At 35.0% G+C, this 26,367-nt stretch overlaps 1 protein-coding gene and 1 pseudogene across 1 annotated transcript in view; both read right to left on the bottom strand.

Annotated features, from left to right (window-relative positions):
* RSF1 (remodeling and spacing factor 1) overlaps window positions 1–26,367 on the bottom strand; it is a 146,992-nt gene that overhangs the window by 38,595 nt on the left and 82,030 nt on the right. The window contains exons 3-5 of the mRNA XM_020915152.2: window positions 21,733–21,825; window positions 20,614–20,819; window positions 8,312–8,466 (exon numbers count right to left, since the gene is read on the bottom strand). Coding sequence (XP_020770811.1) covers window positions 8,312–8,466; window positions 20,614–20,819; window positions 21,733–21,825 — 454 coding nt within the window. The remainder of the gene's footprint in view (window positions 1–8,311; window positions 8,467–20,613; window positions 20,820–21,732; window positions 21,826–26,367) is intronic.
* LOC110151736 (ubiquitin-conjugating enzyme E2 N-like) lies at window positions 840–8,305 on the bottom strand (annotated as a pseudogene).

Raw genomic sequence — 26,367 nt, 5'->3', positions numbered from 1 at the left:
AGAGAGATTGCCTTGGGCAGTACAGTTATTTTGGGTAGTACAGCCATTTTGACAATATCAATTCTTCCAATCCAAGAACACAGTGTAATATATCCTTCCATCTGTTTGGTGTCATCTTTGATTACTGTCATCAGTGTCTTATAGCTTTCAGAGTACAGGTCTTTTGCCTTCTTAGGTAGGTTTATTCCTATCTAAGGAATAAAGTATTTTTTTCTTTTCGATCCAATGGTAAAGGAGATTCTTTCCTTCATTGCTCTTTCTGATCTGGTTAGTATACAGAAATGCAACAGATTTCTGTGTATTCACTGATGGGCTATAGTAGTTTCCTGGGTCAAAATATTGAAATTATCATTTGATATATTACTGCTATGCATCAAATGACAAATAGGAGTTGTCCTCACACTTCTGTGTTAGTTGCTCAGTCGTGTCTAACTCTTTGTGACACCTTGGCCTGTAGCCTGCCAGGCTCCTCTGTCCATGGAATTTTCCAGGCAAGAATTCTAGAGTGGGTTGCTATTCCCTTCTCCAGGGAATCTTCCTGATCCAGAGATCGAACCCAGGTCTCCTGCATTGCAGGCATATTCTTTACTGTCTGAGCCACCAGGGAACTATCATTTTATTCCATGTTAAAGGGATACAAATTGGTGCCAATCCTTATGTAACTTATTTAAAAATTACATAGTAGATATCTGACAAACTCATCAGAAATATAACTATTACCTCGAGTTTTATATTAATCACTTCCTTATTTTGATTTGTAGTTTAGTTTTACCTGTTTATTATTCCTTTTTAGGTCTCCTTAGTCTACTCTTGCTCTTCCACCCTTTTTTCTTTTTCAATTTACTTGAGTCACCAAATCAAGATATCTTATGGTGATGCAAATCTGTAATATCTGGATTTTGCTGAGTGCATTCCCATACGCCTTTGTTCTTTTTCTCCTGTAAATCACCACTTTAATCTATAGCCTTCAGCAGATTCACGTTTACCACAGGATACCACAGAATTTCTGTGGTAAAAGTACTTTGGTGGTGGTATGTTCATTATCAAGAGGCATTACTGTTTAATCATCCTTTTGTGTTGTTAAAAGAGACGTTAATGCTCAATAAATAAAACCTTTCCTTAATAGGGAATGCAAAATGATGATACTCTCATTCTGTCAATCTTTCATCAGTGATTATAAATTATATAAAAATAAGCTTTACTAATGTATTATTTTGTTTTATGGTGGTATAGTTCATACTGAAAAGGCAGGATGAAAGCTTAATTCTTTCTGCTTAACAGGTTTCAAATTAATAATTTGGTCCCACTGGTATCCTTCAAATTTTTCTATTAGTATCATGATAAAATTTGTATCAAGATTTAAGACCTATTCAGTGGGGCTTCCCTGGTGGCTCAGTAGTAATGAGTCTTTTTGCCTGCCACCGTAGGAGGCTCAGGTTCGATCCCTGGTCCAGGAAGATCCCATACACTGCAGAGCAACTAGGCCTGTGCATCACACAACTATTGAACCGGTGCTCCAGAGCCCGTGCTCTGCAACGAGAGAAGCCACCACAATGAAAAGCCTGCGCACTGCAGCTGGAGAGTAGGCTCCTACTCTCTGCAAGTAAAGGATGCCCACGCAGCAACAAAGACCCAGCACAGGCAAAAATAAATCAAGTTTTATATATATGTGTGTGTGTGTGTGTGTATTATATATATATAATATAAATATATAGATAAAAGATATATTCTTCAATGTGTTTTCATTCACTATAGCTATTATCTTTAGATGCTTGTCCCACCTTAGACAGTGGAAACCTCTTTAAGTTGGCTCTTGAGGTTTTTTTGGCGAGACTTTGATAAGAGTCTTCACTACCTGGAATGACAGGATGTTTCTTGGCTCATAATACCCCAGAACTGGAATAAGCCACTTTTCCAAGAAGCCTTGATTTACTTTAATGGGAAACTGTACTTCAAGACCATAATCTGGGTGCTAAGGATGCTCACCACTACTGGGTTGGCCATTGTTTTCTAGGTCTTTTCAGTAGACAGAGCTAGAAAATAATAAAAATAATCCTTGAGTTTCATAACAATATTTCCTTAACTTTCTATTTTACATCTTATTTCTTTTTCCCACACTGAGAATCTTGGTTTTCAAGAATATCACAAATGATACAATTAGAATATCAATAACATTTCACACATATTATGCAGCTTTTCAGAATAACACCACCATCACCAAAGTAATTTAATGTAAAGGCCACAAGTTTTTGTATGTACTCTTCCCATTTTTTCTCCATTTGTTTTGTCTTATAGTTCCACTGTTCAAACACAAAGTTATAAAGGCTATATGTTCTTTGCTCTATCTGTCATTTAGATTTAGTTACATGTAGTGAAGTGAAAGTTGCTCAGTGGTGTCAAACTCTTTGCGACCCCATGGACTATACAGTCCATGGAATTCTCCAGGCCAGAATACTGGAGTGAGTAGCCGTTCCCTTCTCCAGGGGATCTTCCCAAACTACTAAATTAATGCTCACCCAACATTCTTTTTCAAATCTTTATTATGAAATAGTTTTAGACATACAAATATCTTACAGAAATAATTCAAGAACACCATCACCTTGTTTCCCCTAAGTTAATAACTTGTGCCCTCATAGCACACTTCTCAAAACCAGGAAATTAACTTTAGTAAAACACTATTAAACAGATGTGATTAAATTTCACCAGATCCCCCCCTCCCCTGCCAGGTCTGTTCTGTCTGAGGATACATGTCTCATTTTGTTCTTGGATTTCTTTAGTCTCCTCCAATCTGCGACCATTCCTCATTCTTTCCTGACCTTGACAGTTATTTTGCAGAATACCTCTCAATCTGGTCTCATCTGATGTTTTCTCAAGATTAGATTAAGGTACACATTTTTTAATGAAAATTCCACAAAAGAGATGCTATGCATTATACCAGAGGGTACATGATGATGTAAATACCTTGATCATTTGGTTAAGGTGGTGTCAGCTGGTGATTCCACTGTAAAGTTAACGATTTCCCTCTTTGTAATAGGTAACTGTCATGGGAAAGACACGTGGAGATTATGCTAATATACTGTTTCTCCATAAACTTGTACCCACTCATTTTAATGTCTATCAGAGATCTCACCTGTGACACTCACTATTGTAGTATTTCCCTACTGGTAAACTTCTATTTCTCTCATTCACTCCACACTGCAGGAAAGTGTAGTCCCTGCTGTATAGAAGGAACTGATATTCACCTGCAGGGAAAGGTGATCCCTTCTCCATGTATTTATTTACTCAATCATGAACAGAAATGCGAAGTCATAGATTTAAAATCTGTCGCTGCATAAATCTGTTGCTGAAACAGTTCTGCTTTCACCACTGAGAGCTCTTTCCAGTCAGCACTGGGTCCCACTGAGATGCTCAAATTATTTTCTGAGTACATCCTTAATTTCTGGCATTCTAAAATATTCTAGCTTATCTTGTATTTTTCTTGCCCATCCCCTAAAGCAATTGTCTCTATGGGGCACTAGTTCCTTTTAGTAGAAAATGATATTTTAAAATGAAAATCTTGAGGTTAAGAGTGCTCACTGTTACTGGGGTATCACTGTTCTCAGATTCCTCTCATGAACAGAGGTAGGAAATACATGTGTGTGTGTATGTATATATGTGTGTGTGTGTGTGTGTGTGTGTGTATGTAAAGCCATACAAATGAATATAATTATATTTATTTCCATATCACCCACCACTGAGGTTTTGTTAAGTTTTTTGGCTATCTGAAGCTCATTCACTAGAAGATTCCTATAAAAGGACTCATAGAAAATAGATCTTAGATATCGATAGCAGTTTACATGAAGTCTCTGTCTAGAAGTCATTTTGGCTAGTCATAAAATCCCTGGTTCACATTTTTTCCCTTTACATATGTTATGGCATTTTCTTCTGGCATAAGGCCTTGCTTTCAAATATAGTGATGGCAGTCTGATATTCTTTTCTCTATAAGTCACCTGGTTTTTCTGTCAAGATTGCCAAAGTATTTTCTTCAAAGCTGAAGGGTTTTACTAGAATATGTCTTGATGCTGGTTTTTCTGGGGTGATTTTCCAAGGTCTTTAGTGTCTTTAAAATATGTAGTCTTACATTCTTTTTTTTATTTCAAGAAGTTAAGGGAGGGGACATGGGTAAACCTATGGTTAATTCATGTCAGTCTGATATTGATGTTTGGTAGAAACAATGTTTCGTATTTGGTAGAAACCAATGCAATACTGTAAAGCAATTAACTTTCAATTAAAAATAAATAAATTAAAAAATAAGAAGTTATGTTAAGCATAGTCTTTAGTATTTTTGTCTGTTTCCTTGCTTTGGTTTTCTTTTTTATGGACCTCTGTAGGATTTTTATTGCATATCTTCAACTCTATCTCTTTTTCTCAAACCTTCATTGACTTGCTTTTATTTTCAAAAACACAAAACATTCCATCTGCTGTTTTGTTTTTTTTAGAGTAACAAAAATATTTTACTAAAACATAAGATTTACAGAAAATTTCAGACAAGCCATACAAAATGGTCACAAGCCTTTTTTTGAAGGGAACATTCTACACTTGACAGCAAGGTCACAATGTTATTAGTGAGGGCTGTGATGTCTGTTTAATGTTCCCATTTTGGATCAAACAATCAAGCTTGTCTATCTACAGCATCTAAATAAAGTTAGACTTGGCTAGAGAGCATAGTCTAAAGAAATGGTTAGCTGCTTTTAACCAACGCACTTAGATCACCATATAAGGGGGAAAGGAGCCCATAAAATTAAAATAAAACTACCTTCCCCCCACCGAAAAAAAAAATAAAATAAAATGCAAAAAACACCCACACCCCTGCGGCTAACCTTGACAACTACCTTCATTCACAGTGCTTTATACTTAAACCATGATGGGAAATGAATAAAAGCAGAGAGGGGCCACTGCTTTTAAATGTTTTGCAGCAATCCAGACATAGCCTCTACTCATGCTTTACAACACTGAATCAAGACAAGACATAGATTTGCTAACGTGCATTTAATCACCGAAGGATTGAAGATGCCTGGGTTTTCATTCTGTAGTTTCTAAGACTGTATCCATTAAATGCAAACAAAAAAAGGGAGAAGTCTTGGCAGAACAGAAGTGATACACACTTGACAATCGAATCAATTTAAATTATTATTCATGGCATATAGCCTAGTCCATGCTCTAGCTATTTCTAGGGCTTGGGCTTCGTTGGTCTTCCACTGCTCCGCTACATCATTTGCTAATGGATCATCTGGAATGGGAGCACTTAACAAAGCCTAGATCGATAGCAGAACTGTGCGAATCTGCGGTGCCGGGGACCATTTACCTTTCAAAATATCTAAACATATTTTTCCCAACTTGTCTACATTAGGATGATAAATTTTGGTCATGAAACGTACTTTAAGGGCTGCCATTGGATATTCTTCTGGAAGGAATAGTTCAAGCTTAAAAATCCCTCCCTCAAAGGGGGAATCCTGAGGGCTGGCAAGGACCACATGAAAATGACGGGTGTTGCTCTCATCTGGCTCTGCTTTAATGCCGGGAACTAGTTCTGCCAGCAAACGCTGGGTTTCCTTAATAATCCTGTGGGGGCAGCCCGGCCATCTAGTCTGGTCTCCGGCTCCGCTCCCCTCAGGCATGGGTCATCTGCTGTTTTTTAAGGGCACTAATTCTTGCATTTGTTGACTCAGATATTATTTATGGATTTTTGAAAAAATCGTTAACTCTGCACCTCTTCAGTTAGTGTTTTCATACCTTTAATGAGAATGTCTTTTGGTTAAGTTTTCATTTCTGCAGTGATGTTCATATGCTTCTTACTTTCTTTCATTATTATAATTCTATGGGATTTGGTCTTGATCTTTTTTAGCTAGTCATTTTTAAGTCAAGTAGATAGTTTTTCTAATTTTACTGCTATCAAGCTCTGCATTTTCATATTAAAAACTAAAGTGAGTTACTTTATGAGATTATATAACTCTAGACCTCTCCTATACTTTCATTTGAATCTTTTTTTTTAAACTTGTCTCTACTGTCCCTGTTCTATTTAATTTAGATCCTATTCCCAGCAGACTGCACGAAGCTCTGTTTGGAGTTTAGTTCTGGAAGATATCTTCGGCTGGAGAGGTTTGAGACATCATAACACCCAGAGTACCCAAGTTCTGTTAAGATCTTAGTTTCAGATACTACAGTTTTTTACTTTTGCTATCAATATGTTCCTATTATAGGGGAATCTATAGACAGTCAAAAACCATTCCACTGACACTTTCCAAAAATTATGAATGACAACTTAAATTTTCACCTGCTGATTCTAGTCATAACAAATTTAATCAGAAAAGAAAATTTCAACAGTTTCTCTAACCATGAAAGGGTTTTCTTTTCTTCTTCCTTTCCTCTTTGCTTTCTAAAGGAGGTGATCATTTCACAACAAATACAAATGTCAAATCATTATGTTATAACGCCTGAAACAAATCTAAAATTGTATGTCAATTAAACTTCAATTTTAAAAAATCTGAAAATTCAAAAGTGGGTTTAGACTACTTTAAAAATTATTAAGTTTTACTGATATCATCACAAACTGAATTTTAGGATATAGAAAAGAATTTGCCAAATCAGAAATATGGCTGATGATTAAAATCACCAAAGATATTTTAAATCATATAATCACTAGTAAAAGGAGAATAATCAGGATTTTTGCTAAAAGAAATATTGGTATGTACAAACATTATACCCTACATTAAAAGGCAAAATTACTTGGTTTTATGCAATGCTTGCAGCTAGGGGATGACTTTATGATTAGTTTCCTCAAAGCAGCAAACAAGGTAAGAACATACTATTTTCAAGTTCTAATTGAAACAGTAAAGGAAAACTAAAAGTAGAGGAAGAAAGGACAATAAAGAGAGCAAATTCTATACCTTGTCATTAAAAGGCATGTTATCAAGAAAAAGTATTAACCAAACGATGTTAGACAAAACTTCAATTGGTTTCTCTGCTTCTAGAAAAGTGAGGACTTGGGTTCTGATCTTCTGAAAAGGTTAGGATTTGATCTGCTCAGTTAACTGTATTAAAAAAGTCAATCAGGAAATCAAGTCATAATTATCATAGACTTAAGAATTTGCTAAGGATGACCCAAAACAAAAAAAGAAAACCAATCCACACCACACACACACATATAAAATCGATTTAAAAATGGGCTTACTTAAAAAAGGACTTAAATATTCTCCCAAACAACACATACTAATATGAACATGAAAAAGTCTTCAACATCATTGGTCATTTTGAAAATGCAAACCAAAAACCATAAATACCACTTCACATCATTAGAATATCTATTGTTTAAAAAAAAAACAAACAAGTGATGTGTAGGATGTGAAAAAATTGGAACCCTTATGCAGAACTGATAGGAACGTAAAATGGTGCAGCAGTTGTAGAAAACGATATGGCAAATCCTCAAAAATTAAAAACAGAACTATCATCTGATCCAAAAATTCTACTCCAGGCATATACCCAAAAGAAGTGTAAGCAGATATTTGTACACCCACTTTCATAGCAACATTATTTATAATAGACAAAAGGTAGAAGAAACTTAAGTGTCTAGTGACAGATGAATAGATAAAATGTGGTAGACACACACAAGAGATTATCAACATTAAAAAAGAAAAATTCTCTTACATGCTACAATATGGAGGAATACTGAAGACATTAAGCTCAGTGAAATAAGGCAATCACAAACGGACAAATATTGCATGATTTCTCTGAAGTGAGGTTCCTAGAGTTAGTCAAATTCATAATCAGAAAGTAGAATGATGGATGCCTGTGGCTAAGGGGAGGGGAAAAGGGTAGTTAGTGTTTAATGGGTACATAGTTTCAGTTGGAGGATGTAGGTCTGGAGATGAGTGGAGGTGACAGATGCACAACAATACAAATGAACTTAATGCCACAGAACTGAACACTTACAAATGGTTAAAATGATAAAATTTTATGTTATGTATATTTTACCACAATAATTTTTTTAAAGTTCACTAATATCTTTGTATTCTTAAATTAGTAAAAGATATCATGTTTTGATGACTGGAACACTTTTATGTAAATTTTTTAAATGTTCAGTATAAGAGACCAAAGTACTCAATGGTTTTTTGCCTCTTTTTCTTTTTCATTAAATGATAGGAACATCTACTTCCTTTAACAGGAAGAGTTAAAACTTTTCAAACTGAGGGAAATTCAACTGATATAGGTGGGAAGAAGAGTGGAAAAAAGAAGAAATTACAAAACAAAGAAAAACAAAACACACAAAAAAAACCTTGTTTAGTTGTTTCTTCCTCCTTTTTAGTCTCCTCTTCTTCTAAGCTGGGACTTTCCCGGGAAGAGCTGTCCTGTTGGCTAGAGTTCTTCAATAGTACAGGATCAATCTGTGCTTTCAGGAGTGCAAGAGTCTCAGCCAACTCGTTTCGATTTCTAAAAAAAAAATGGAAAAACAGAAGGCAGCATAAAAATCTTTCTCCTGTTCTAAGCTTTGTGGCTGCCAATAAGGGTGGGGAAGGATGGGAGTTTGGGATTAGCAGGTGCAAACTAATTTATAAAGGATGGATAAACAACAAAGTCCTACTACATAGCACAAGAAACTGTATTTAACATCCTATGATAAAGCATAATAGAAAAGAATATGAATATAAGAATATTATATGGGTAATTGAGTTGCCTTGCTGTACAGAAGAAATTAAGACAACACTGTAAATCAACTATACTATATAAATTTTTAAAAATATCTTTCTTCAGTTTTAAAATGATTTCAGAATAACACCTATTAGAAATTAACATTTAAAAAAGAAAAACACATTAAGAACATCCAAAACACTAGTACAGCTAACCCTAATTAACCTTAAATTTTAAAATTAAGTATTAGGAATGAATGCATATTAAAATAAACTGTTCGCCAACGAGTAATCTTAGACTATATTTTTATTAGAGTGGCAATTCAAATCTCTTTGGTTAAAAAGAACAGTAGGAACAAAATTAAACAAAAACCAAAGTTTGATAATTTTTTAAAATATGATGCAATCTCTCAGGAGTACAAAATCAAAGTAAATTCAATTTGAATAAAAATATAAGAAAATCCCAAATAAATAAGATACCAATCTACAAATTATTTTTACTACCAAATCCAGAGGTATATATAATATGGTCAATTTTAATGCCACATACAATTAACAATAAAACAATAATTTAATCATAAATAATTATTTATAATAATAATTTAAATTTTTTTTCTTGCTCAGAAAAACAGTGATAATAGCAAAAACAAAAAGGAAACCTTGGACTAAGAGTTGGGAAATATAGTTCTGGATCTGCCACTAAGTCAATCAGCACCATGATCCTCCCATCTGTGTCATCAAAGGACTGTGCATGCACATCTTAATTCTATGTAGTTAGTATCCAGATGAAATTATTTTTCTTATCTGTCATGCCACATATGTCCTCTATCCTGTTTTCACCTCCCTTTCCAATTCCACCACCATTCTAGCTAAACACTACTGCTTGAAAGTGGGGACTGTCTTATGAAATAGGCTCTAAAAAATATTTAATGGATAAATAGAATCCCTGCTCCTAAACCAAATGGCTATGTACACCTGGAGAGGTCATATATCTTCATCAGACCGAGTTTCCCTATCTATGTAAGACTGGATTCTCTTAAGTAATATTAAATTGGTTTCCAAAGAAAGTAAAAAATTGCCAGTGACAAACATTTTTCAGAAATTAAAAGGATAATCATTTTGCCATTGTCTATGAGAAAGAACACACATTATAAATATTGTGCATGGGAATGACTATACGTTTATACATAGTATAACTATCACATTAGCATACACAATAAAATGAACAGTTTTAGACTTTCAATTATCTAATAGGAGTAGGTCATATCAGATGATGTTTCAAGATTGTGTGGTACTATACCCACTTTACAAAAAACAAAAATAGTTTCTATTTTTGAACTTCATTAGCCCAATCTGCTTCTAACCTAAGCCTCTATCCACTTAATGTTATTATCATCATATTTCAAAGAGAATTTCATATGTATAAGTGTCCCAATCCATTTGTTATTTTCTGAGGTCATGCTGGAAACTGAAAAATACATTGAAGTATTTCACTATACCTTCTTTTAAAAGCTTTGAACATTAGAAGCATGCTAGAAAATCCATGTCAATTACTTCCAGTACTCTAAGCAACAAAAAAATGTGCAGAAAAGTTGATTAAAGAACTCTCCTAAAGGCTTTTAACCTGTCTATTACATTAAAATGCAAACCTAATAAAGCCATTATCTTATAAAAACAGAAAACTACCCATCTGGATTTCTCCTGTTTCAATCTTACAATTAGATTTAGTATGTTAAATAATTTTAAAAAGCCCTAAATTGGAATGGAGGAAATTTTAATAAATATAGATTAAAATTACATCCAAATTTCTTACCACTTTTTACAGAACTTTTTTTTAACGTAATTTTAAAGTGTTACCTTCCATTTACAGTTATTACAAAATACTGGTTTTACTCTCCATGTTTTACAACACATTTTGAGCCTATCTTACATCCAATAGCTTATACCTCCCCCTACACTGGTAACCACTAGTCTGCTCTCCATATCTGCTAGTCTGCCTCTTTTTTGCTTTATTCACTAGTTTGTTGTATTTTTTAGATTCCACGTATAAGTGGTATCATTAAGTATTTGTCCTTTCTGACTTCACTTTGCATAACGCCCTTCAAGTCCACCCATGTTGCTGCAAATGGGAAAATTTCCTTCTTTTCATGGCTGAGTAGTATTCCATTGTGTATATACACCCCAACGGATTTATGTATATTAATTTTGTGTTCTGCAACTTTTCTAAATTCACTGTTGAACTCTAGTAGTTTTCTGGTAGCATTTTTAGGATTTTTCTATGAATAGCATCACATAATTTGCAAACAGTGGCAGTTTAATTTCTTCACTGTCAATTTGAATTCATTTCTTTTTCCCTCTCTGATTGCTGTGGTAAGGATTTCCTCTGTTCTGATTAAAAGTGGAGTGGTCATCCTTGTTTTTGATCTTAGAGGAAATGCTTTCAGCTTTTCACCAGTAAGTATGATGTTAGCTGTGGGTTTGTCATGTATGGCCTTTATGATGTTAAGATGTTCCTTCTATGTCTACTTTCTAGAGTGTTTTTATCATAAATGGACATTGAATTTTATCAAAAGCATTCTGCATCTATTAAGATGATCATATGGCTTTTATTCTTTGTTAATGTGGTTCAAGTATCATGTTGATTGATTTATATATACTGAAAAACACTTGCATTCCTGGGATAAATCCCAGTTGATCATGGTGTAGGATCCTCATAATGTTTATCAGCTTGTTTGTTTTGACTGTGCCATGAGGCATATGAGACCTTAATTCCTTGACCAGGGACTGAACCCATGCTCCCTGCAGTAGAAGTGTGGAGTCTTAAGACTTTTAATATGTTGCACTCAGTTTGCTAGTATTTTGTTGAGGATTTCTCAATGTTCATCATTGACACTGGTCTATGATACTGGCTTATTGATACTGGCCTTTTTTTATGGTACCTGTCTGGTTTTTGTATCAGGATGATATTAGCCTCACAGAATAAGTTTGGAAATGTTCCTTCCTCTGCAATTTTCTCCAGTAGTTTCAGAAGCAAAGGTGTTAACATCACTCTGTTTGGTGGAATTCATAACTGGCTCACTTTGCTATATAGAGTAAACTAACATGGCATTATAAAACAACTATACTCCATTAAAATTAATTACAACAGAACAAATAAAAAAAAATGGTTTGCTAAAATTTACATGTGAAGCCATCTTCTACAGGACCTTATAAAGGAATCTGTGGATTCTAACAATTCAGTTGTTTTGCCCTCCCCCTCTCCATTGCTTTATTTTCTTTAAAACACTTCTTCATTCAGACATATTAAATCATGCTCTCTTATGATCTCAGGTGTTTACACTTTTTCTTCAGTCCAAAGTGTGTTTTGGACTAACTCCAATTATTATTTCAAAGACAACCAGATGTGCAACTGAAACTACCACAACATTGTTAATTGGCTACACCCCAATACAAAATGAAAGTTCAAAGTTTCAAAGACAAGCAGAGAATGGAAAAACAATGTGGTACATCCATGGAACGGAATATTATTTAGCTATAAAAAGGAATGTAGTACTGATTCTTCATAGATGAACCTTGAAATATTATGCTATGTCAAAGAAACCAGACATGAAGGCCACATATGGTATGACTCTATGTATATAAAATGTCTGGAATAGGCAATTTTGGGAAACAGAAAGTAGGCTGGCAGCTGCCACAGGCTAGAGAAAGGGAGAATGGAGAGAAACTGCCAGTCTACAGGGTGTGGGGATTCTTTGTTGGTTGAGGAAAATGCCCTGAAGTTAGATGATAGTGATAGTCACATAACTTCGTGAATATACTAAAAATCACTGAACTGTATTTTTTTTAAAATGATGGTGGCTTGGAGATGCATGTAAGGAAAAAGGAACATGTAAACACTGGATACATTTTACATAGAGAGCTGATTGGATTTGCTGATAGAATGTATGTGAAGTGAGAGAGAAAGAAAATGTGCCTCCCAAGTTTTGGATCCAAGCAAACATGAATGCTATTAACTGTGATAGGGGAAACATAAGGAAGTGGAAAGGTTAGAAGCTCAAGTTTTGGGCAGACTGATTTTGACAGATTCTAAACTATCTGTACCTACAGTTAACCTAGACTTGAGTGAAATGGAACATATCACTCTAATTATTATAACACAGAATATAACTTTTCTTAAGGGATGTTCAGAATTAGAATTGGTAGGGATAAACAAAAGTAATTGTTCAGAAGCAATTGATCTGGTAGCACAATTAAAAAAAAAAAAACAGACAAAAAAACAAAGCCAACCATAGGCATCGTCTTCTCCCAAGTATGGGTTAGATATCTGAATCCTCCACAGCACACTGGCGTAATCTCCATCACAGACCACATTTATGACGCTACATTATCATTTCCTATTTCCCTGTATCTTTCTCCAACAATATGGAAGGCTTAGGAATGGCATTAAGTCTTTTCCCTTTCAGAGCCCAGGAGAGTAATACAGCAAGTCTTTAGCAGATGTCTGTAATGTATGATTCCACTATTCACCAATAACATTCCATTTTTCTCATATAATTTCATATCACTGAGCAGATAAAAAGGAAGAAAACTGAGGACAACAGTATCTAAGGGGGTCAAGTAACTGAAAGAAGGCATTAATGCATGATATTGACAGGAGTATATTAATAACAGAAGTTAACATTAGTGAGTGATTACTATGCTCCAGGCACTACTCCAAAATCATGACATGAATTAGTTCATGTAATTCTAATATAATCTGATTAAATAAGTACCATTATTACCCCCATTTTTTAGACTAAGGAAGTGAGAACATGCAGAAAGATACAATGATCTGCCTATGATCAGAGTTAATAAGTATATATTAAAGGCAGAACTGAATTATAGAAAGTCTGACTTCAGAGACCATATTTTCAAACTCTGTGCTATATTAATCACAGAAGTGCCTTGACAGATTTCCTAATTATGTGTACATGAAAACTCTGTACACTATTTAGGAAACAGCTTTTTGAAAATGACTATGAAATATTTATTAATATTTAAAATATTTTTAATGAGGTATAATTTACATCCTTTGAAATAAACAGATCTTAGGTGTTTAGCAAATCAGTTCTGACAAATGCATATACCTGTATGATCCATATTACTATCATCCCAAAACCCCTCCTGCCCAGTCCTACTCAATTCCTCTCCTCCACCAAAAGCAAAATGGAATCAGTTTTGAACACTGTAAGCATACATCAGTTAATTCCAGAACTTAAATAAAATGGTATGTACTTTTTGACTTCTCACATATGATAATTCCTTAGCAACAAATCCACAGAGGTGCATGCATTATAGGTCATTTCTTTTTAATGCTAAGTAATAATCCATATATGAGGACTATTATGAACAAAGATGCTACGAACATTATCATACAAGGTCTTTCAAAACGTCATATAGTTGAAATCATACAGTTAATTTCAGATTGCCTCCTATTAACATGATTTAAATTCCCTCTATCTTTTCATGGCTTGATAGCACATTTGTTTTTTAGATGACAATATTCCATTGTCTGGATACACTGTAGCTTATCCATTCACCTAATGAAGAACATCTTGGCTGTTCTCAGGTTTTGGCAAGTTTGAGTAAGCTGCTACAAACATTCATGTGCAGGTTTTTATAAGGACATAAGCTTTCAACATCTTTGGGCAAATGCTGCTGGTTCATACAATGATGTTTAATTTTGCAAGAAACCACCAAATAGTCTTTCTAACGGACTGTGTCATTCTGCATTCCCATCAGCCATGAATCTAAGTTCCTATTGCTCTATATTCTCACCACCATTTGGGGTTATCAGCGTCCTCAATTTTGTTTTTGTTGTTTAGTCCTTTAGTCATGCCCGACTCTTCTGTGACCCTATGGACCACAGCCCGCCAGGCTCCTCTGTCCATGGGATTTTCCAGGCAAGCATACTGAGGTGGGCTGCCATTTCCTTCTCCAGGGGATTTTCCTGACCCAGGGATGGAAACCACATCTCCTGCATTGCAGGCGAATGGGAAACCTGTTCTCGATTTTAGCCCCTGTAGTAGGTGTCTAGCAATACCTCACTGTTGTCTTAATTTCCATTTCCCTGATTACATTGGGCATGGTATATCTTTTCCTGTGCTGATGTGCCATCTGTCTGATAAGGTCGTTGGTCCACTCTAAATCAGGTTGTTTGTTTTCTTATTGTTGGACTTTAAAAGTTATTTGTATAATAATTTAAATAGCAGTGCTCTATCAGATATGTCTTTTGTAAATAATTTTCTCCCATTCTGTGATTTATATTTGCATTATGTTGACAATGTCTTTCACAGAGCAGATGTTTTTAATTTTAATGAAGTCCAGTATCATCAATTCTTTGATGGATTACACCTTTGGTACTGTAACAAACCTGAAGTCATCTAGATTTTCTTCTATGCTTTCTTCTTGGGAGTTTTATAGTTTTGTATTTTATATGTAGGTCTGTGATTCACTGTGAGTTAATTTTTGTAAAGGTTGTAAAGGTGTGTGTCTAGATTCAGCTTTTTGAATGTGGACGTCCAGTTGTTCCAAGACAATTTGTAAAGACTATCTTTTCTCCACTGTATTCCTTTTGCTTCTTGATCAAACATAAGTTGACTATATTTGTGTGCATCTAATCCAATGGTCCCTATTCTGTCTCCGTGATCTACCTGTCTATTCTCTTGCCAATACTAGGTTCTTCATTATGGTAGATTTACAGAAAGGCACAGACTCAGGTAAGGTCAGTACTTCAACTTTGTTTTTATAACACTGTGTATTATAGGTTTTTTGCCTATAAATTTGAGAGTCAATTTACTGATATCCACAAAATAACTTGCTGGAATTTTGATTGGGATTGCAGTGACTACAGATTAAGTTGAGAAGAACTGATATCATGACAATATTAAGTGTTCTTGTATATTTGAACATGGAATAATGGAATTCTTTATTTCTTTCATTAGCTTTTCTTTCCTCATATAGATTTGTGCATATTCTTGTTAGATTTACACCTAGGTATTTCAGCTTTAGGGGCACTGATGTAAATGGTACTGTGCTTTTAATTTCAGATATCATAAATTCACTGATGGTATATATCAAAGTGATTGACCTTTGTGTATTAATTTTCTTGTCATGCAACACTGTTACAACAATTAGTTGTACAAATAGTTCCAGATTTTTTGGTTGATTCTTTTAGATTTTCTACAAAGAAAATGATGTCATTTGCAAACAACAAGTTTTATTTCTCTGTTCCCAATGTGTATATCTTTTATTTCCTTTTTTTACTGCACTAGTTAGAACTTCCAATATGATGTTACAAAGGAATAGAGAGAGTAGATACCCTTGCTTTGTTCCTAATCATAGGAAAAACGTCAAGTTTCTCTTCATTAAATAGATATTACATGTAGGTTTTTGGTAGCTTTTAAAAAAAATAATTTAAAACACTCAACTAACAAAAACTTTTAGATGATCCTTCACTTTTGTTGAAAGTCAAGTACTGGAAACCTTCCAATTTTGTGTAGCATTTATCTTCTGCCTCCACAGGAAATCAGTCTTTTTTAGCAGTCGCACAGGATATTAGTTCCTGAACAGGGATTGAACCTGGGCCCATAGCAGTGGAAGTGCAGAGTCCTAACCACTGGATTGCCAGGAAATTTCCAGAACATTTTTTTAATCAAGGACGTTTCTGTCTCTTCCTATGTTACTAAAGATTTCTAATCATCAAACAGTGTTGGCATCTATCAAATGGTTTTTGTTATGTATTGACATGATCATGTGATATTTTCTTCTTTAGCCTGCTGATTTGTGAAAACTGATTTTCAAATATTGAACCAGTATTATATACCTGAGATAAATCCTACTTGGTCATATTATATATATATATATTTATGCATTGTTGGATTTGATTTGCTAATATTTTTTGAAAAGTTCTGTATTTGTGTTCCTTAGAGATGCTGATCTATAATTTTTTCTTGTAATATCTTTGCCTGGTTTTGGTAAGGCTGGCCTCATTGAATGAATTCAGAATTATTCTCCCTTCTTCTATCTTCTGAAAAAGACTGAAACCTGCAAGTTTAGAAAATGTTTTTTGATAGCATCTATCAGTTTTCCAACAATTATTTCTCTGCATATAAAACAAACAAATGTTCTCACCTCCATAAACTCAGTTCTACTACCCCATAATTTATATCCACTGATGCAGGTTGAGCCCTTGAAAGAAATACTCTTACGCAAATCAATTCCTTAAATGTTTACAGATAATTAGATCTCCCTAAACTTATGCTAGATCAAGTATTTTCAGTTTATTAAATCATTTTCTTGTGGTTCCTTCCATAAAGAACTCATTCTACTATATTGATATTCTTCTTAAGAGTTTGACATCCAATTCTAAATACTATACTCCAGGAAGAATCTTATCAGTGACAAACGGAATGATGGCCTACATTGTTTGGGGTACCTAATGTATTTTAGTGACCACTATGATCTCAATTTTGAGGAAAGAAAAGAATAATAGGGCTTCCCTAATGGCTCAGGGGTAAAGAATCCACCTGCCAATGTAGGAGATGCAGGTTCAATCTCTGGGTCAGGAAGATTCCTTGGAAAAGGAAATGGCAACCCACTCTAATATTTTTGCCTGAGAAATTCTATGGACAGAGGAGCCCGGTGGACTAAAGTCCAAGGGGTCACAAAAGAATGTCAGACTTAGTGAATAAACAACAAAGAATAGTAACACAATGCTTTTCACATTCAATCTTCACAAAAATATGAGACCTATATGGATGAAAAAAGCTCATTGCATTTGTCCAACATAGTACTAGTATGTTAAGTTAAAGTTAACTGAAATGCCATGTCACAGAACATATCAAGAATTTATCAAAACTATGATACTTCCCTAGAAAATACACACATTAAATACAACTAAGAGCTACCGCTTACAATATAAGGAATTCCACAGGTGCATGAAGATCATCCAGAGATCCCAGAGCTGTACTATTCATCACTACATCCCCCACTGCTCAGCACAGTGCCTGTTACACAAGCAGGCATGCAATTCAAATCTATGACTTTAAGGAACAGTAGTGTGACAATCAGTTGTTTAGAATCTCCATTAATTACCTGAAATCAGACTCAATACACCCAAAGTATTATTAATGATCCCAAATATTACTACGTATTTGGAAAAAGCTGGCTGGCATTTTTGCCCTTTTCTCTTCCTGCAGATAAACATTTCTCTTATGAAGTAACTAAGTTTCAACCTTTGGGGTTAGAAGTTGTAAGAAAATGCAGTAATTTAAAGGTTAGGAGAAGGAACAAATTTTTATCGAGCATGTACTACAGCCCTAGTATGACTTCTCTTATAGTCCTCAGAACAGCTTTACTGGGGAAGTATTACCAACTTCATTTTAGGAAAGAGTATGAGAGTAATTAAGCAATCTTCCTACAGATGATAAGCAGAGGAAACTAGATTCACTTATTAACTATAAAATCTACGGTCTTTCTCTTACATCATGCATTGGGATATTATCTACTTAAAACATCATATACTAGCAGTTGTTTAAAAGTACATATGACTGATTAATAATACTCATAATTTTCTCTGTTGTAAGTTTTTCTTCCACAAAGCAGTTGTCTCAAACAACTATGCAAGTTTAATAAAGAAAATAGTAGAATGGTGGTAAAACATCATGAACAGAACCTTATTTAATGTATGTATTCACAGGGAGAGATGGTGAGTACATCTTATTTCAGGACCACTTTATTTTAATTTAGTAAGTTAACTATATGGAAAACCATATTATATGGTTTATATTATATTTTATATAATATATGATGATATTATATTATATATGATATAATATATTATGTATTATATAATATCATATACAATATACAATAATATATTTTATAATAATATGATGAAAGAATGGTCAAAAAACAATCCCCCAAGAGCTCAAAGTTTATTCTTAGGGAATAAAACTTCAGCTTCCATGACCCAAACAAATATTATGAATTTCTAGAATTTTCTCTTCAAAACAAAACAAAACAAAACAAAAAAAATGACCACTAACAAAAATCTGCTAAAATCCAAGCAAAATCAAAGATAAGTTAAAGTTAAAAGGGTCTTCATAAGCCACTGGACATATATCCATTAGTTCTCCCTACTCTAGTTATAAATCCTATAATATTTTCAAAATTAATATAAATTGTGGAAATTAATACAACAAATTCTAAATAGTTAATTTGCAAAAAACAGAAAATTGGAGACACAAAGATTCTGAATAACAATCCGAGTCACTAATCAATTTTTTTAAAGTTTTATTTCAAAGCTTTATATTAAATTAAATGTTTCCATTTAAATATATTTATTAATACAAACATAAGAAATCAAGATTTTAAAAAATGGATTAGCAAAAGTCTACAAGCAATAAATGCTGGAGAGGGTGTGGAGAAAAGGGAACCCTCTTACACTGTTGGTGGGAATGCAAATTAGTACAGCCACTATGGAAAACAGTGTGGAGATTTCTTAAAAAGCTGGAAATAGAACTGCCATATGACCCAGCAATCCCACTTCTGGGCATACACACCAAGGAAACCAGATCTGAAAGAGCCACATGCACCCCAATGTTCATCGCAGCACTGTTTATAATAGCCAGGACATGGAAGCAACCCAGATGCCCATCAGCAGACGAATGGATGAGGAAGCTGTGGTACATATACACCATGGAATATTACTCAGCCATTAAAAAGAATTCATTTGAATCAGTTCTAATGAGATGGATGAAACTGGAGCCCATTATACAGAGTGAAGTAAGCCAGAAAGATAAAGACCAATACAGTATACTAACACATATATATGGACTTTAGAAAGATGGTAACGATAACCCTATATGCAAAACAGAAAAAGAGACTCAGATGTATGGAACAGACTTGTGGACTCTGGGAGAAGGCGAGGGTGGGATGTTTCAGGAGAACAGCATTGAAACATGTATATTATCTAGGGTGAAACGGATAACCAGCTCAGGTTGGGTACATGAGACAAGTGCTCGGTCCTGGTGCACTGGGAAGACCCAGAGGGATTGGGTGGAGAGGGAGGTGGGAGGGGGGACTGGGATGGGGAATACATGTAAATCCATGGCTAATTCATATCAATGTATAACAAAAACTACTGTAATGATGTAAAGTAATTAGCCTCCAACTAATAAAATTTAAAAAAAAAAAAAAAAAGAGAAAAAAAAAAATAAAAAAATAAAAAAAAAAAAAATAAAAAATGGATTAGGACAAAAAAGCATAATGTTCCTCAGATTTCTTCAGATCTCACTAAAGAAATATATGCACAGGAAAAACTGAAAATGTAGCATATTTTCACATGAAAATATGTGTCACATGAATTAGACAAATTTAAGAAGAATAAACAAATAATGCCTAATAGAAACCTATATAGCTAAATAAAAATCAGTGTTTCCCTGGGAACCCCCTGATGATGCAGCGGTTAGGATGCTGTGCTTTCACTGCCAAGGGCTCAGGTTCAATGCCTGGTCAGGAAACTAAGACCCTACAAGCCATGCAACACAATAAAAAGATATATATATGGATATATATAAAATATATTTGTGTTTTTCTTATATTTCTTTCTAACAATGGTTTTCTCTGTGTATATTACCTATGCATCATTATTTTTTGGATTCAAGGTCCCTAAGTACTAGGTATATGTCCCAGTGGACATATTGTTAAATGTATTTATTTATTTGACAAATAATTAAATTAAGTGTTTCCAGTGCATATTGTGCTGGGCACTAGGCTAGGTCCTAGAAATTCCTAACCCCATAAATGGAAAAGAATCACCAAGCCTCAGAGATTATATTCTGGTAGAGAAGAGATCAAAGTAAGAAACATGCAAATAAATTTTAAAAAAATTTCCAATGGAAGATACCTGACAATGCATTTCCATGAAGAGCCATCTTGATCATCTTGTTCTTCTATGTACATTCTGACATTGTGATCTTGATCCAACTGGTACCAGTACATGAGGCCATCTTTGTCACGGCCAATTGGCTGGAGACGCATGGTATCAGCATCCTCCTCATTGATAATATTCTTGAATTTGAGATTGTCATCAAATTGACACTCACAGAGGTACTGGAAAATAGTCACAACATGATTTAAATTACCCCATAAATGTTTCTCCATCACAATAAATGTGTTATGTCCAACCATGAAACTGATTCAGGAATAAGAAGAGAAAGTATGTTTGTCCATCTTTTATTTTCCTCTCTCCTCTTTTGTACACTTATTTTATAATAACCAATTTTAAAAGACAAATTTCTAATTTAACATACAATTTTAGTATTACATAAATTTATAGGTTTAACACAACCAGTGACCCAAAAATTAAGTTATATTCTAAAGCACTGAGTATTTGTATTAAAGTCTCCCAAACTGGCTCATGGTATAAAATTTTCAGTGACTTTCTCTTAAAGCTTTTAGATGAACTTTATTCTTGAAATGGCTGTCTATTTTTGAAAGCTTGAGACATACATAATTTTTACCAAAGGCAGTCTTACTGATAACTGCCTCTGGAGAATTATCTTTAAAAAAAAAAAGAAAGAAATTCATACTGCCAGCACCAGAATGGATGAACTAACTTTTAATTAAAATTTTTGTATATGATTAGTGTATATAAAGTCAGATTTCTTCCCTGAATCTTTGATTTAGTAAATCAGTGAAAGATTAACCAGTTTACCATATTTGTTAGCTATGATTTTGAAGGCTGACAACAATGCATAAAATTAATCTAGGGTAACTGTTTGCCATTATCCCTACAGGCAGAGATCATTAAACCTAGATATAAGTGTATATTGAAAAACAACCAAAAATAGTAATTTAAAGAGGAGTTTTATCACCAAAAAAATCAATAAAAAAAAAGAAAATTCTACTGTCCTTTTCCACTAACAATAAAAATGTCTACTTTCTAGTTGCTTCCCAATTCAATCAGAAGGAGTCAAAGTGATTTTTTAATTAAAATAATTTTAACAAATAATAAATTTATTACCTTTAAGAGTGCTAACTTGCATTCAACACTCATTTCAAGATAGCCTTTCTTCTCCATCTCCCACGCCCAGGTGCTATTAAACTCTTGGCATATCTGTCAAGAGAAAGTTAAAGTCTTGATACAGAAAGGCAATTTTTATTTACATTGGCAGTTTTGTTGTACAACTATGTTAACTGTTTTGTTACTACATAAAGGAAAAAGTTTATGCCAAACACAGCCCAATCCATTCACACTCTGAAATATCTACTATTTCAATGTATCAGAAACGCTGACCACTACTACTGAATGATGCCTGCATTCAGGGCAAGCAGTGACCTCTGCAGCGGGCTCCTTTGCTCTCAAGGATTTTATATACACTTTTGTGGCAGTTTCCCAAATGCAAGTAATTATCTGATTCCACCTCTCCAACAGGACAATAATTCACTCTATGCCTAGACTAGAAGCAAGCTAAAAATAACATTCCAAATTGTAGACACATTTTTATTCAAGTAACTTCTCCAACTCAAAGTCCTCCTAATTATGGGTAAAGATTTCACTGCTTGGCTTCTATAATGTGGCATTAACTTAAATTTCTAGGTTTCTCTCTCCACACAAACATTTCAAGCAAACCAGAGACAATTTAACAGGATGAAGAAAGAAGATCTGGATAACCATTACACTTATCAAGAGAGATGCCACAGGCTCTATTACCTCTGTGTGACAGTTTCCTCAGCAATAAAAGGGGAGCAGTAGTAATACTGATCTTAAAGGTCGTGAAGTAGACATGAAAAATGACATAAAGTGCCTACAAACTTCACACTCTTTCCAATCCAAGGAACAAAGAGTATAATGAAGGCCCAGGGACAAGAACCAATGAAAGGCACAAGATTATCTGGCTGGGCAACTGGCTAGAAAGGCTGGGAGGAGAAAAACAAAAAGGCAAGTGAGGCTGCTTACATAACCATCTCAATCTAGGAATAAAACTAAGCTAGCCCTCCTGGGAGGGTTATTCTTTTACTCTCCTGTACCAGTGTCTTTTTTTTAAAAACCAACTTGTGTAATAGAATTGCAGGAGATCATTGTCAGGATAGAAAAAATATAAGAAAGCAGTATGCCCAGGAACTCTATAATGGAAGATCTTTAAAGGCAAAAAGGAAGAAAGATCTCTCCATTCTTTGGAATACCATACTTCCTTTAACTGCTATAGCACTGTATTTAGCAGAGAAAAAATACTGAGACATACAGAGTGAAGGAAATTTTTTTGAATACCACACAGGGCAGACCCTCAGGTGATTACAACAAAAGTAAAAGTCAACGTATGAACAGATACTTTGCCAAAGAATATATATAAATGGCCAAAAAGCACAGAAGAAGATGACCAATGTCCTCAGTCATTAGGGAAATGTAACTCAAAATCACACTGCAATACTACTTCATACATGTTAGGATAGCTATAATAAAAAAGAAGGAAAATAGCAAATGATAGCAATGTAAACTAGAGCAGCCACTTTGTAAAAGAAAAAAAAAAAAAAAGGTTAGCAGTTTCTCAGCAAGTTAACTCTGAGTTACCACATGACTTGGCAGTTCCATTCCTTGGTATGTACATATAAAAAAAAATGAAAACATATACTATACAAATGTTTATCTCAATATTATTTATAATAGCCAAAGGGTGGGATCAACCCAAGTTTACATCAACTGGTGAATGAATAAAATAATATGTGGAATATAAATACAATGGAATTTTATGCTCCATGAAAAGGAATGAAGTATTGCTATACTGTACAGCATGGATGAATATTAAAAACATAATGCTAGGTAAAAAAAAATCAGATATAAAAGGTCACAGATTTTGGAGTGTTTATATATAGAATTTCCACAAGAGTCAAATCCATATGGACAAAATTGCTAGTGTGTAAGTAGAGGGAGGAACAGTGGTTGCTAATGGGCTTCCTTTTAGAGTAACAAAAATGCTCTACAATTAAGACAGTGTTCTACTATTAAGATAGCTCACATACTTGTGAATATACTTAAAAAACTGGACTGCATATTTTTAAAGGGTGACTTTCACGGTATGTCAGTAATATCTCAATCAAAAAACAAATCAGAGGAACAGTCAACAACACAGACTAGAGCCTATGACCTGGATGGGGCATTTCTTGAGTGCTCCTCTGTGTGCCACGCCCCTAAAATACTTTGAAGGCAAAGCTGAGTGTGGGGAAGCTCACTTCACCCAGAGAGGCTGAGAACGACACGGCTCCAAAGTGCAACCAACAACCTAGTTACCAACGCACAGTCAACGGCTCATGGCATCACTGACAGCAAACACAGCTGAACAACTATTGATTATCATTAACTGTGTGAAAGGGAAGGAGAGAGAGAGTGAGGTAGATACAGAGATAATTAAGATACGGGCCTCTGCATCTGCACTATTTAGCTTCAATTTACTGACCTTCATTTACAGTGTTCAGGGTGTAAAACCTTTGTTGTGCTGCAATTTAGAGATAAACATGCTATTCATTTTCAGTTTCTTTAAGCAATGAGGACTTACACTCTGCTATTTGAAGACCTCCCTTCAAGGCCCATATAGCCGTATTTGCCCAAATAGCCATAACCTATTTTTACTACCTTCCCAGGGATGCAGTGGTAAAATATACCCCTGCCATTGCAAGAGACACAAGAGTGTGGGTTTGATCCTCAGGTTGGAAAGATCCCTTGGAGTAGAAAATGGCAACCCACTCCAGTATTCATGCCTGGAAAATTCCATGGACAGAGAAGTCTGGCAGCATACAGTCCATGGGGTCTCAAAGAGTAGGACAGGACTGAGCAACTGAGCACAGTACACTGCTACCACAAAGGAAATGCTGCAAATTTAAAAAGTGCTACAGACGACACTTAGATAATTCTGATGCAGGACTACATAATCTCATCAGGGGTCAGCAAACTTCTAAGGGACAAACAAAATAATTTAGGTTTTGTGACCACATGGCCTCTTTTTCAACTATTAAACTCTGTTACAGTGCAAAAGCAGTCATGTTGCTAAGTCATGTTCAGAAGCCAAGTCATGTCCGACTCTGCAAATCCATGGACTGTAGCATGCCAGGCTTCCCTGTCCTTCACCATCTCCCAAAGTTAGCTCAAACTCATGTCCATTGGGTCGGTGATGCCATTCAATGATCTCATCTTCTGTCATCTCCCTTCTCCTCCTGCTTTCAATCTTTCCCAGAATCAGGGTCTTAACTGTTTCTTCTCATTAAGTGACCAAAGTATTGGAGCTTCAGTTTCAATATCAATCCTTCCAATGAATATTCAGGATTCATTTCCTTTAGGATGGACTGGTTGGATCTCCTTGCAGTCCAAGGGACTCTCAAGAGTCTTCTCCAATACCACAGCTTGAAAGCATCAACTCTTTGGCGTTAAGTCTTCTTTATGGTCCAACTCTCCCATCAGTACATGACTACTGGTAAAGCATAGCTTTGACTATATGAACCTTTGTCAGCAAAGTAATGTCTTTGTTTTTTAATAAGCTGTCTAGGTTTGTCATAGCTTTCCTTCCAAGGAGCAAATGTTTTTTCATTTCATGGCTGCAGTCACCATCTGCAGTGATTTTGGAGCCCAAAAAATAAAGTCTGTCACTGTTTCCATTGTTTCCCCATCTATTTGCCATGAAGCAATGGGACCAGATGCCATGATCTTAGTTTTCTTTTTTTTTTTCCATTTATTTTTATTAGTTGGAGGCTAATTACTTTACAATATTGCAGTGGTTTTTGTCATACATTGACATGAATCAGCCATGGATTTACATGTATTCCCCATCCCAATCCCCCCTCCCACCTCCCTCTCTACCCAATCCCTCTGGGTCTTCCCAGTGCACCAGGCCCGAGCACTTGTCTCATGCATCCAACCTGGGCTGGTGATGATCTTAGTTTTCTGAATGTTGAGTCTTAAGCCAGCTTTTTCACTCTCTTCTTTCACCCTCATCAAGAGGCTCTTTAGTTCCTCTTCACTTTCTGCCACTAGAGTGGCATCATCTGCATGTCTGAGGCTGTTCATATTTCTCCTGGCAATTTTAATTCCAGCTTGTGCTTCATCTAGCCTGGCATTTCCCATGATTTACTCTGCTTACATGTTAAATAAGCAGGGTGACAATACACAGCTTTGACGTACTCCTTTCCCAATTTTGAACCAGTCCATTGTTTCATGGCTGGTTCTAACTGTTGATTCTTGACCTGCATATAGATTTCTCAGGAGGCAGTTAAGGTGGTGGTCTGGTATTTCCATTTCTTTAAGAATTTTCCAGTTTGTTGTCATCCACACAGTCAGAAGTAGATGTTTTTCTGGAATTCTCTTCTTTTTCTATGATCCAACAGATGCTGGCAATTTGATCTCTGATTCCTCTGCCTTTTCTAAATTGAGCTTATACACCTGAAGCTCTCAGTTCATGTACTGTTGAAGCCTAGCTTGAAGGATTTTGAGCATAACCTTGTTAGCATGTAAAATGAGGGCAATTGTGCAGTAGTTTTAACATTTAGCACTGCCCTTCTTTTCCAGTCCTGTGGCCACTGCTGAGTTTTCCAAATTTGCTGGCATATTGAATGCAACACTTCCACAGCATCATCTTTTAGGATCTGAAATAGCTCAGCTGGAATTCCACCT

Source organism: Odocoileus virginianus, chromosome 28 (genome assembly GCF_023699985.2).
Source record: "Odocoileus virginianus isolate 20LAN1187 ecotype Illinois chromosome 28, Ovbor_1.2, whole genome shotgun sequence".
Classification (NCBI taxonomy): Eukaryota; Metazoa; Chordata; class Mammalia; order Artiodactyla; family Cervidae; genus Odocoileus; species Odocoileus virginianus.
This window is presented reverse-complemented; position numbering and strand designations above follow the sequence as displayed.